The sequence below is a fragment of the Bubalus bubalis genome, chromosome 4, assembly GCF_019923935.1.
Source record: "Bubalus bubalis isolate 160015118507 breed Murrah chromosome 4, NDDB_SH_1, whole genome shotgun sequence".
In the NCBI taxonomy this organism is placed as follows: domain Eukaryota; kingdom Metazoa; phylum Chordata; class Mammalia; order Artiodactyla; family Bovidae; genus Bubalus; species Bubalus bubalis.
Window position 1 is genome coordinate 31838022 of NC_059160.1, and position 12587 is coordinate 31850608.

Sequence of the window (12587 nt, forward strand, 5' to 3'; positions counted from 1 at the left end):
GTCGGACACAACTGAGCGACTGAACTGAACGGAACTGATGGAGATTGTACATACAATCAATAAGCCTGCTTTCACCACTGCTGGGTGCCCAAGCATTAACAGCATAGGCCAATATAAAACCATTTCCAAACAGATCAGTAATTCACCTGGTGTGATGTTAATTACAGCAGACTCACCAAAGGAACACTCATACTCCATTCTTACTGTGCCCTCTTCCTCCACACACAAAGGTCAGAATCCTCTTGATCAAAGGATATCTTGAGACCAATAAACTCTTGATTGTTTTGTAACATAATTTTTGATTTCATTGTTTATGATGAAAAAGTTTCCAAATATTGAGGCTGATTTTTTAATTCATGCCTGGAAACCATGACTCTTGTGGAGGACAGAAATTAATTTTCTATCCATATAAAAGAGTTAACAAAGTATTTGTTTTCCCATATTTTCAAAATCCTAGAAACTAGTTAATATGTTTCAGAATCACGCATTAAGCATTAGGAGATACGGCCTCAATTTCATTCCATGGTTTCCTGATCACTCACAATGAACTTCACAAGATTTAATTCAATCATCTTATGTGTTTAGACCTTTATCACCAAGAATCTAACTGAATATCCAAATAATAATTTTTCAAGCAAAAATACAGTCTGTGACATGTAATTACCCTTTACTTCGGTTTAGGAATTCTTGAGTAATTAATGCCTTTGGACTCAATATCTTCTTTTGAAGGCTTAAATCAAAATAACGTAGAACAGCAGGATTCAGTAATACCTAGATTTTTTTACTTAATGATAGTTGGTGAAAACAAGCAAGATCTATTTTTCTCATGTGATCTGAGAATAGATTAGAGTAACCCACATTTATGCTGGAGCTCTGTCCCTTTCTCCCAAATGATTCAGCTAAACCTCATGAAGATTTAACATTAGGTAATAGAATGTCCTTTCCTAAAATAGCTACAGTCCAAAAAGCTGTTATGTGAGAATGAAGTCAGAGAATTAATAAGGAGAACTGCACAAAGCACCTGGTCATTTCTGAGGTGAAGTGCATGGTAATGGATGGACCAAGGTCATTTTTCCTGATATCTCTCCCTCTTGAAAAAGTGGCAGAAGGGGGCCACCAGAGCTCAAGGGAAAATGGGAGTTTGAAGCAGTTATCTAAATAATTTAGGCAAGAAGGCACACTTAGGCTTGTCCAAGTCACTGAATTGAAATATTTTGAGCCTTGTTGGAAATGTTTTAATGTATCGCAAGGACACACATACTGATACTGAATTATTGCATTAAGGAAAAATGTTATCCCTGGAAAAAGTGGGTTCATGTACATACACCATGTTAAATAAATATTCCATTTTCTTTCTACTTTATGTTGCCCAGTAGATAGTAACTTTCACCGGCATAAGAAGTACAAATAATGTCCTTGTATCCTAGACACAGCATTTATAATTCTGTATTTCTAAAGTAATTTTCTCACTAAATAGCATTGAATTTGTACCCAGAAAGAAAAAAAAAAAAGTGTAGCTGATATGCATACAAAAATAAAGGAAGAAAAGAAAATAGAATTACCCAAATGCTTCTGGGAAATAAAAAGACTTCACAAGCTATATAAAAAAACATTTTATTCACAGAGTACATTTCCAAAATTTCTCCAAGTAAGGGAGGTAGAGAAATTGAAACTTACTGAAACTTCTCAGTACCAGCCATAATTACAATGAACACAGCAAAGAAAAAGACATGTTTTAACAGCAAACCTCCTCCTATGACATTGCATTTAAATTCTGTGGAAAGAACAACTCAGCAGAACCAACAGAGATACCGTTTTTTTCAAGTCATACTATAAAAAGTACCAATTAAAGTTTTTTTCTTACCTGCTACATTTTCTATGAAACTAAAAAAAAAAAAGGAAAGAAATGAAGAGCACTGATTTTCCCCATACCTACTGCCAGTGGAGTTTGGCTTTATTAGGAAGAAGTAATTTTACACACAGTTCAAGTGATTTCAATTTTATGGTCTAATCTAACATCTTTTCCAGAATTACTGCATCTATCGACTTGGAGTCAGACTACACTGCATGAGAAAGTCTATTTGAATTTTTCTATTTTTTTCCTGAGCTCTAGTCTCTGCAAATTTACTCTTGAAAAATAGCCTTCACACATGCAGAATAATATATAATGTTCAATCATCAAGTTAAAGAGAAATTTTCTTTTTCAAAGCTTTTCAGACCAACTATGTTATGTTGTATGGTAACTGAAGTTCTAGTCATGTTCCAGACTTCCAAAAATTTAGGCAAGCTTTTTCTTTTTTCCTTTTTAATTTTCCTTTTAATTTTTGGGCTGTGTCGCTTGGCAGGAGGGATCTTAATTCCTGGACCAGGGATGGAACCCATGCCCTCTGCTGTGGAAGTGCGGATTCTTAACCAGTGGACCACCAGGGCAGCCCCGAGGCTAGCTCTTCAGTGGAGCTCTGTTGTTCAGTGGAGCTTCCGTGTTGTCTGTTCTCACCCCTTTTTAGTGTCTCTGACGTGCCCCAGTGATCATCAATCATCACAAATTGTGAACCCTATACACATTATTATGAGGGCTTCCCTGGTGGCTAAATGGTAATGAATCCTGCCAGAGCAGGAGACATGCATTCCATCCCTGGGTCAGGAAGATCCCCTGGAGAAGGAAATAGCTACCCACTCCAGTATATTTGCCTGGAAAATCCCACGGATAGAGGAGGCTGGCAAGCTACATTCCATGGGGTCACAAAGAGTCTGACATGACTTAGTGACTAAACAACAACAATACACATTATGAAAGAGATGTCCTTAGAAACCTTTCAACAAGAAAGCCCAATGGATTGGTGCTAAAGAATAAATGGGAAATGGGGAAAAAAAATTGTTTTCTTGCTTCCACGAATGCTAGAATTTGCTGAAAAAACAAGCATTTTTAGTCCGTGTCCTTCTGCAGCTATCACCTAAGGCATTCCCTATGAGCAGGTTCTACTACTTCAACAAAGGATATTTACATACTGTTATCAGATGTCTCCAAGGCCTAGATACTATTGTGCATTTATATAAAATAGTCACATTCACTACACTTGTAAGAGTTCTTGCTGATGATAAAGATACAGCTTGGAACAGACATGGTTACACCTCTAGAGTGACAGGGGTACACGAAGGAAATACATAAGGAAGTGGAAGCCAAGCCAGAAAAAGTTAAGGCACCCTCTGCCACCCCCAACCAGGTCAGCCATCTTTCTCTTTCAATGGGCCTAACTAATGTAAGGGGTGTGTGTATGTGTGTGTTTACAGTAACACATAGGAGAGAAAACACATCTAGTCTGCCTAAGTAATAATGAATATAAAAGCCTTTTACTGAGGTATAATTGTGGGAGCAGTAACGAAAGCTAACTTTATGCATAGCACATGGTGATCATGTTTCAAAGGGTCAAGTTCAAGGTGACGCTACTATATTGCTGCCTCATCATGACAAAAGATCAAAATCACCTTATTTTGTGAGTATGCATCAAGGTAGAGATGGACAAGGGTGTGAGAATGGGCGTGTTTGCATATTCAGGCTCAAACACCAAGGAAAACCCAACGTGGAGAGGACAGGAAGTGGGGAAGAGTTTAGACCCTGAGGGTCCAAGTAGGTAAAGAGGTACCACTTCTGCTTTTTTTCCCCAAGCGTTGCACAGTCTCACACTGCTTCCTCTAGTATGTTTCCATCATTAGAAATAACAGTTGCATGACAATGTATTTCCTTTAAAATGTTTTGAAAAGGTTCTTGGGGCTGAAAACAAGGACAACCACCTCCATGTTTCCTCTTCACTGCACACTAAGATCCCTCCCATTGACATGCATACACTGTGTATAAAATAGATAACTAATGAGAACCTACTGTATAGCTTAGGGAACTCTATCTACCCAATCCTCCACGGTGAACTAAATGGGACAGAAATCCAAAATGGGGGGATATATGTACATGTATAGTTGATTCACTTTGCTATACAGTAGAAACTAACACAACATTGTAAGCAAATGTACTTTGATTAAAAAAATAAAGATTCCTCCCAGTGGTCCCTCTCAATTAAAGCCCTGATTTTTGTCCTATCATTTTCATTAAACTTCTTTTTTTTAATGACAATTCTCCATTTCTGTTATGGTAGAGAGAAAAACAGACATATCTATCTCCTAATTTTCTCTGCCCTGGATAAAATCACATCCTTAGATGTTTATTTGTATCATGTGAAACATGAGCTTTTAAAATGACAAGTAACTGGAGAAAATCTAATTACATAGAAGCAGAAAGAGACATGATCAATACATTTAGACAGTATTCTATAAAACTTCAAGGTAGTTGCACATTATTGATTATATCCCATAGCTTCAACAAGAAAGCAAATCAGAAAGAATTTTAGCACAATGTAGAGATCAATATGAATACAGGAGGTAGGTAAATGAGTGACCATAGCCAAAATATAATTCCTCTTTTGTGCTTTAGAATTTATAGTTATGGGCTTTGGCTATCGTACAAGTGATCTCAAGTATTTTAAGTTAATTTATTTATTTATTCCTTAACTATTAGAGCAGAAGAAATCAGAAATGCTGGCACCAGAAAATCAGAAGGAAATGGAAGCACATATTTTTTTCTTATTGCAATGACAAGCAGAATTTTTGTGTTATGTGTGAATGAGTTTTCCACTCATGTATTTATTTCAGGTAAAAAATTCAGATAGGCCTACGGTGGGAGTAAAGTCAGTAGTATCCATTTTCTTATGATAGGAAAAAAAATGGCCAACACAATTGGAGATTCACAGGAGTTTCCTTTCACTTACAAAATAGAAATTTTATGGTGTTCAACCTAAATATAGTGGCTTCTTATTTAGGAATTTATAAACAGGCAGTCTAGGCCTTTGCATGCATCTCCAGAGCTTTATCCAGCCTACTGGAGAACCAGTAGAATATTTGATATCTTCCCAGGTTCGAGAACTTAGAAAAAATGCATCAAAGTGGGGGGAAAAAGTTTCATTTTTAATAAACGCTGGCAGGGCCATAATTAGGTAAAGATGATCAGAATTCTATCATGGGACACCCAAATTTATAGAGCACAAGTATAAATAAACAAAAAAAAGAAATGTTTAATGTTTAAGTGTAAAATTTTAAGCTTCCCAGCAAATTTGCACACCAACTCTCTAATCACAAGACTACTAGTTTGACCTCAAATCTTGGAGATCTTCTGTGGTAGCAGACAGAGATAGAGAGTGCTGGAAGGCCAAGGCCAAGAGTAGAGACTTCTCTGACCCTTTGTACATAGAAAGCTTGGGGACTGGGTTTTTCTTCCTTTCCATTTGCCTCTTCTTCACCCCAGCATGCTGTTCACTGACGTTGCCTAAACTGCTAGTCATATTCAGTTGTATTTACTGTTCATTTGGGGCTTCCCTGGTGGCTCAAAGGGTAAAGAATCTGCCTGCCATGCAGGAGACCTGGGTTAGATCCCTGGGTTGGGAAGATCCCCTGGAGAAGGGCACGGCAACCCACTCCAGTATTCTTGCCTGGAGAATCCCATGGACAGAGGAGCATGGCGGCCTATAGTCTATGGGGATGCAAAGAATCAGACACAACTGAGTGACTAACACACACACACACCACACACTGTTCATCTTCTAAGAGGCTTGACCCATGTTGCAGGTGCCTCAGTATTGTCCGCCCATGTCCATCCCTGATGTGTGCCCACCAAAATCAGATCATCTCAGAGGAGACCTCTACACTGGGAAAAAGAAGAAATAAAAAGCACAGTATTGTTCTCAAGCCTTATTCCTCCACATGCTCTTCCTAAAGCTCCCATAAAAGTCCTCTTAGAGTTTGATCTTTGAAACTTTACTGACAGAGAGCATACATTACCTGATTTTGGTGGGAAAGTTTTTATACAATCCAATAAGCATTTCCTGAAGTTTTCAGTGGACTGTGACTTTTTTTTTCCTCTTTAAGTCCCTCCTAACAAGGGTTTATCAGTTAAAATTTTCATACAATCAGTATTTTTAAACATAGAAATGAAAACCCTAGGTGACTGATTTTCCAAACTGAGAAACAAGAGGTGGTATATAATAAAATGACAAACCTACTTGAGTTGCTGACAATGTTATGGGTTATTATTCCTATTTGAAATTATCACTAATACCACTGTAAAGCTTTGGACTAATCTCAGAATACTTTTGGCAAATTCAGAATCCTAGGATTTCCCCAGTTATTTTCCATATGGATTTTTAAGCCAGGTTGCCCATTGCTTCAGGTACAAGTTATATTTAACCTAAACAAGGTTTTTAGTCCAGAAAAGGGCCTAAAACAGCACAAAGCCAAAAAACAGAGTACTGTTTGAACATCTGTCACTCTGGATCTCTGTATCATTTTGAATCATTTGCCCTTGTTAAAATAGGTAAAAGTGAACTATACAGAAAAAAAATCCAGGAAGCACTCCTTAACTTCTTGTGTTACTTTCAATTTAGATGCATAATGTTGTATAAACTGTTGGTCAAATACTCTACAGAAAGCACGTGTCCAGTGTCTTCTTCCATAAAAAATCTTTCATATAAAAAATTACTTTCTTATGAAAGACTTAATCCTTCAGGCATCTTAATTTGACCTAAGTCTAATTAAAATCAAACAGAAGTCTTTCTTACTCATGATCCATAATATCAGTGCAGTTCTCCAATTGGAGCTAATAAAAATAAAAATTCACATCAGGTACTCATTTTCAGTCTCTTCATCCCCTCATTTATCCCCATGGAGCAACCTAATTTTTGCCACTGAAATATAACGTAAAAATTAGACTAATATGCTAGAGGATGATGCCTTCTCCTTGCAGGTGCATCAAAAGTGATGAAATACTTTCTTATGAAATGTGTCTACAACACACGTGTGCAACCTAACTCTCTTCTGAGCTGAATCTTAAGGGTCAGTAACATTAAAATGTACTCAACCAAATTTGACAAATAATGAGGCCCAATTCTGAAGGTCTCAATTTCAAAAAAATAAAATAATGGCAGCTTAGAATTTAACTTAAGAGTAATAGAGTATGCCAGAGTACTGTGCAGGATAATTCTAGATAGATCCTCACTTAGGAACACATATATTCTAATAAGGATGGATATACTAACTTTATGCTATAAGCACATGTACACACACATAAGCCTACACACTCACAACTCCTACATTGAGATATATCTAACCACAGAAAAGGAAATATGTACGGCATACTTGTGAATTATCACTATAAAATAATGCCAAACTGTAATCTACTCTGAGAAAGCATTCTAATTAAATTGTAGTCATACTTTGAATGACATGAGCATGTAAGTGAAGATAATATGGGATAATCAAAATATCATTTTGGTCTAATCTGGGGTTTCTCAACCTTGGCACTACTGGGATTTTCACATGGGTAATTCTTTGTTGGGGGGCTGCTCTGTGCGTTGTAGATCTTTAGTAGGACCCCTAGCCTCTCTCCACTAGATACTGGCAGCACCCTCCAAACCACGACCATCAAAAATGTCTCCTAAGAATTCCCTGGTGATCCAGTGGTCAGGACTCTGAGCTTTCACTGCCGAGGGCCTGGGTTCCATCTCTGGTGGGGGAACTAAGATCCCACAAAAAAGTCTGCTGCTGCTGCTGCCGCTAAGTGGCTTCAGTCGTGTCTGACTGTGCGACCCCACAGACGGCAGCCCACCAGGCTCCCCTGTCCCTGGGATTCTCCAGGCAAGAACACTGGAGTGGGTTGCCATTTCCTTCTCCAATGCATGAAAGTGAAAAGTGAACGTGAAGTCGCTCAGTCGTGTCCGACTCTTCACGACCCCATGGACTGCAGCCTACCAGGCTCCTCCATCCATGGGATTTTCCAGGCAAGAGTACTGGAGTGGGGTGCCATCGCCTTCTCTGACACTGGCAAATGTCACCAGTTAGGGGAGGAGAATCACCCCAGTTAAGAAGCCGTGATCTAATTATACTCTATCCATTTGCTTGCCTTTCAGAAGCCCCAAATGTACAACTAACCACTGTACAAATCTCTTGCACAAACCTAGCCCAGGAATTACAAAATGCAAAATTTCCAGAAGACATCTTCAATGGAGCCAAGACACATGAGTTCGATGGAGTTCATTAATTACTGATTTTAACAATAAACGATTAAAGCACTAATTTGAGTATTATCTATTTTATTAATTTTTATGTGTGTTTTTTGTTAGGCCTTTTATATTTTGATGAAATGTATAGGTAAAAATGCATTCCTTTTCAGGTAGTTATTAAATAATAACAACAGCTCAAAAGAGGAAATATATTCAGGATTGCACATACAGTGCGTATTTAGTGCAACTCACCCACAGCACATTCTCATTACATTTTTGCTGCCAAATAGGATCAAAAGAGCAAATCGGATCTGCACAGAATCAATATCCTTAAATTCTTAACTTTCTAAGTATCAATAGAATCTGTGTTATGTCACCAGTCATATTTTAACTGTTGATCTCTATAATAACCTTAATATTCAATCTTATTTAGAAATTGCCTGGACAGGAAGATCCCCTGGAGTAGGAAATGGCAACCCACTTCAGTATCCTTTTCTGGAAAAGTCCATGGACAGAGAAGCCTGGCGGCCTACAGTCCATGGGGTTGCAAGGAGTCAGACACGACTGAGTGACTGAGCACCACCACATCCCAATGATGTAGAATTTTCCCAAGGGCTTTGTTATCTCAGTATTATTTAAATGAATCCACCCCAAAACTGCCACCTGGTTTAGTCTACATTGTATACTACGTCTTTTCCACGGAAAATGAAGCAGAACTTTTGGGTACAGTTTACCTACATTTTGGTGACACTTCAAAGAATCAAGTTAGTGATATGTACTGTCTCCTTTTAGATTAAGACATCCCCAAACACAAAGACCATGTGAGGTTTCTTTTACCTTTCTCTGTATGTAAACACATCTGGCTGCCCGTAAACTGTCCACAGAGTTTGTGTGCAGTGTGTCAAAGCTGAGGTAACAAGCCTTCTAAGCTGTCCTACCTGTTACTAAGGGCATCAACAACTACTAACTCGCATCCCTGTACTGCTGTGAGCCATGTGTTGATGACCGTATGTAACACAGGATTTACTCATGAGATGTTGGTGGCGGGGAGTCACATACAGTAAAACAGTTCTGTTCATTTGGAATGATTTGGGGCTAAGGCTCACATCTCATGCTGGTATGAGCATCAGAGCAGCAACCAGTAAGCTGGTTTGTCTCGTAGCAAAGTGTGGTAGGTAGCACGTAATGCATTCATAGCTCTCCAACACGAGTTACAGATTTCTGCCATCCCAGGTCATATGGGTTCCGCTTTCATAGCTGCACAGGAATGAGCTTTGTCTGAGTGTGTGTATGAGTGTACATGAGTCTATGCATGCTTTTATCTGTGCATGCATATGCTTCATCTTGGAGAGAACCTATTTACCATGGCAGAAAGAAAAGGGAGTATCTTCCGGTCTGTCTTCCAGAGACTAAGCTTGATGTCATTGTGCTTTACTTCATCTCCGAATATTAAATTATGAAGATAATTATGCCAATTTGCAAACAAATAATGCACTTGTATTTGTAGTTTTTTGCACTAAAATAATAAGCAAGAGATGTGGGTTTCGGTCCCTGGGTCAGGAAGATCCTGTGAAATAGGAAATGACAACCCACTCCAAATCCCATGGACAGAGAACTCTGGCAGGCTATGGTCCATGGGGTCACAGAGAGTAGGACACAACTGAACAACTGAGCACACACAATAATAATGCAAATAGGCTTGCATAATGCAGACCTAAAACTGAGTTTATGCCCTAAATTCTGAGGAGGGAAAGTGATTCGTCCTCCTGACAATGAATCAACACAATCTAAATTCAACAATGTTTCACATTGTCTAAGTGAACTTGACAAAAGGGGAGGAAGTAATTCTTATTTAACAATTTTTTTAAATGGAAGGGAGGGGAACTCTAGTTAACAAAGACTTGGTTCAACAAATTACAATTATCAGCTGTAGTGTTTTGTATCCATATTACTCAGTAAGGGATTTTTAAAAAATGTACCCCATCACCTACTCACTGCCCTTAAATAGGGCAAAATTAAGTAAGAATTTTTTAAAAACCTATAGTTCTAATGTTAGTCTGATTAAGATAGCTTTTTTTTTTTTAAACTAAGTCAGTTCAGGTTGATAACCACTAACACTTCTACTCTGGCATTTCACTTAATCTACCTTAATTCCTCAGCTTCAATTACTAGTTTTGACTAGTTTGTGAACTGTACCTTCTCATGTAAATGTGCTTTACCAACATCACTTCATCAGCATATTACTAGTTGCAAATCCACCATGTGCCAAATATTTCATGGGATGGTTCACTTCTTTTTTTGTCTTCCAAGCCAATAGTCAAAGTAGAGTTTCCCTTGGGTTTCTGTTGTCATTTTTTTTTCCAAGTTGTCCATGCAAATCCATGAAATGACCTGATCATTTCCTTTTGAAGTTACGTAGAAAACCTAACAAAAATACCCTGGCTCAGTCCTTTTTTTCCCCCACAGTCCCTAGGAAGTGGGCTGGAGTGAGGTGTCCTCACATGGGTCTAACTGCATTCTCAGTGCACCAATTTTATGAAGATACCAGAGTTGAAGAAATTCCTCCGGCATGGCATGAAAGCCAGAAAAGGGCAGGACATTATCATAGTAGTGGTGGCTGATGGGCTGTTCATGCATATTCACAGAGAAGGGCCAGAAGCCATAGATGGCCACCTCTTCACAGAGGCCCAGGGCTGCGCTCACCAGAAAGAGTCCTGTGGACAGGCGCTTGGCGTGAATCCCCCTACTTTTCCAGAACTTCCCAATGCTACGCAGAAAGTTGGGGTTGGCAAAGAGCACTGTCTGATTGGCACCAACATCTGACAGTGTGTAATAAACCCGGAGGGATGGCTCTGTTCCCGTCTTCATAGAAAAGGCAGGCATGTAGATGTAACTGTGGTTATAGACCTTCATGTGGTCCACAAACGTCTTTCTGGACCACAGCAGGTTCTGAAACCTATCAAAGAGAAGAGGCTCAATTAAACCTGGGGAAAAGAAACTCATCAATACCCACTCTACAGTTCTTCTGATGCCCTGATAGGCATGTCATCTCTGCAAAAAACATAAAAAGCACTTCTCTTGATTTAAAACCCACCTTGAACTTACCAATTACCTCTCATCAAGTAGCCTGGCTTTCCCCCACCCCAACATCTTAGGTTAAGATTTCTTAATGAGATTCTGTTTGAACTGAAATGCATTGCACATGCTGGTCTCTTTTAGAATTTACTTGCCTGGGATATAAAAATGATTTAATACTCATGAATTCACAAAGGTTGTTGGTTGTTGAATAGACTTGATAAAAGCTACCTGTGGGGCAGACATAAACACAGGACTTTTTTCTTCATCTGCAAATCAAAAGAACCATTTCAGAGATACTCTTCCCACTGAAATGCTCTGATTCTACAGGTACGAAGCTTGATAAAGCATTCATTGATAAATGAATGCTACAATGATAATAAAATATGGAAAAAGAAAGACTTGTTTCTATTAAACAAGGTTGCTGAGAGCTGCTCATATTGCTAGCTCCAAAGAACTCTACTTTTCTATGTTCTTTCAATTTGGATTATATAGGAGGATTTCTGACTGAAATGTATTCAGTTAAAACTTATGGTGGACATCCTATGTGTCAGGCATTAGGGAAGTAAAATTTTTGATCTCAAGAAATCCAAGTCCAGTTTTAGAAACAAAAATATAACTGAGTACATTAATATAATATAATAACATTACATTAACATTATACATTAAGCACTTAATATAATGACTTTAATGTTCTAAGTACAACAGTTGACAGTTATATAAATTACTATGGAATACAGATGAAAAAATAATTCTGCCTTGGGAGAGTGGGTTCCAAAAAGAGCTACATTGAGGGGATGGCACTTAAATACATTTCCTTAGGGGAACAAAAGTAGAATAACCACGAGACTATAAAAGATACCACTTGCAAGGATGCACAGAGTCCTGAAGCAATGATAAAGATCCTGTGATAAAGATTCTGTGTCTCTGGAATGCGCGAGGCAGGGATGATTGGCGGAGGCAGTGGCGGAAGACGAGGTGTGTTGCAGAAACCCTTGAGCGTCTCTCATTTGTTTGGACTGCACTCTGATGATGGGGAACCTTCACAGAAGTGAGTACGCACAGCACTTTACTACCTGGATTACAAATATTCCATCATTTGTTTAGCTCTCAGTCTTTGTCAAGAAAGCTGACTCTGGTGATCTGGGGAAGGAAGAAGTTGATGGCCTGGAGACCAGTTAAGAGACTGCTGATGTAGACCAAATGAAAAAAGACAGAGAATGAGAGGAAGACCTTGCAACTTCTTCTTCTTCCACATGGAAGTCATTTGTCTCAGGTTACATGCAGGTAAAGAAGCAGCATCTGATGAGGTGGAGAGGGAGGTGGGAGGGGGGTTCAGGATGGGAGGACACATGTACACTCATGGATGATTCATGTCAGTTCATTCGCTCAGTCGTGTTCAACTCTTTGCGA

At 38.7% G+C, this 12587-nt stretch overlaps 1 protein-coding gene across 1 annotated transcript in view; it reads right to left on the reverse strand.

Moving 5' to 3' along the window:
- Nucleotides 1–7804: 7804 nt before the first annotated feature.
- The window catches only part of ST8SIA1 (ST8 alpha-N-acetyl-neuraminide alpha-2,8-sialyltransferase 1), a 164077-nt gene continuing 159294 nt past the window's right edge, over nucleotides 7805–12587 (reverse strand). The window contains exon 5 of the mRNA XM_025283384.3: nucleotides 7805–11055. Within this exon, the coding sequence (XP_025139169.1) occupies nucleotides 10569–11055 (487 nt within the window). The 3' untranslated portion in view covers nucleotides 7805–10568. The remainder of the gene's footprint in view (nucleotides 11056–12587) is intronic.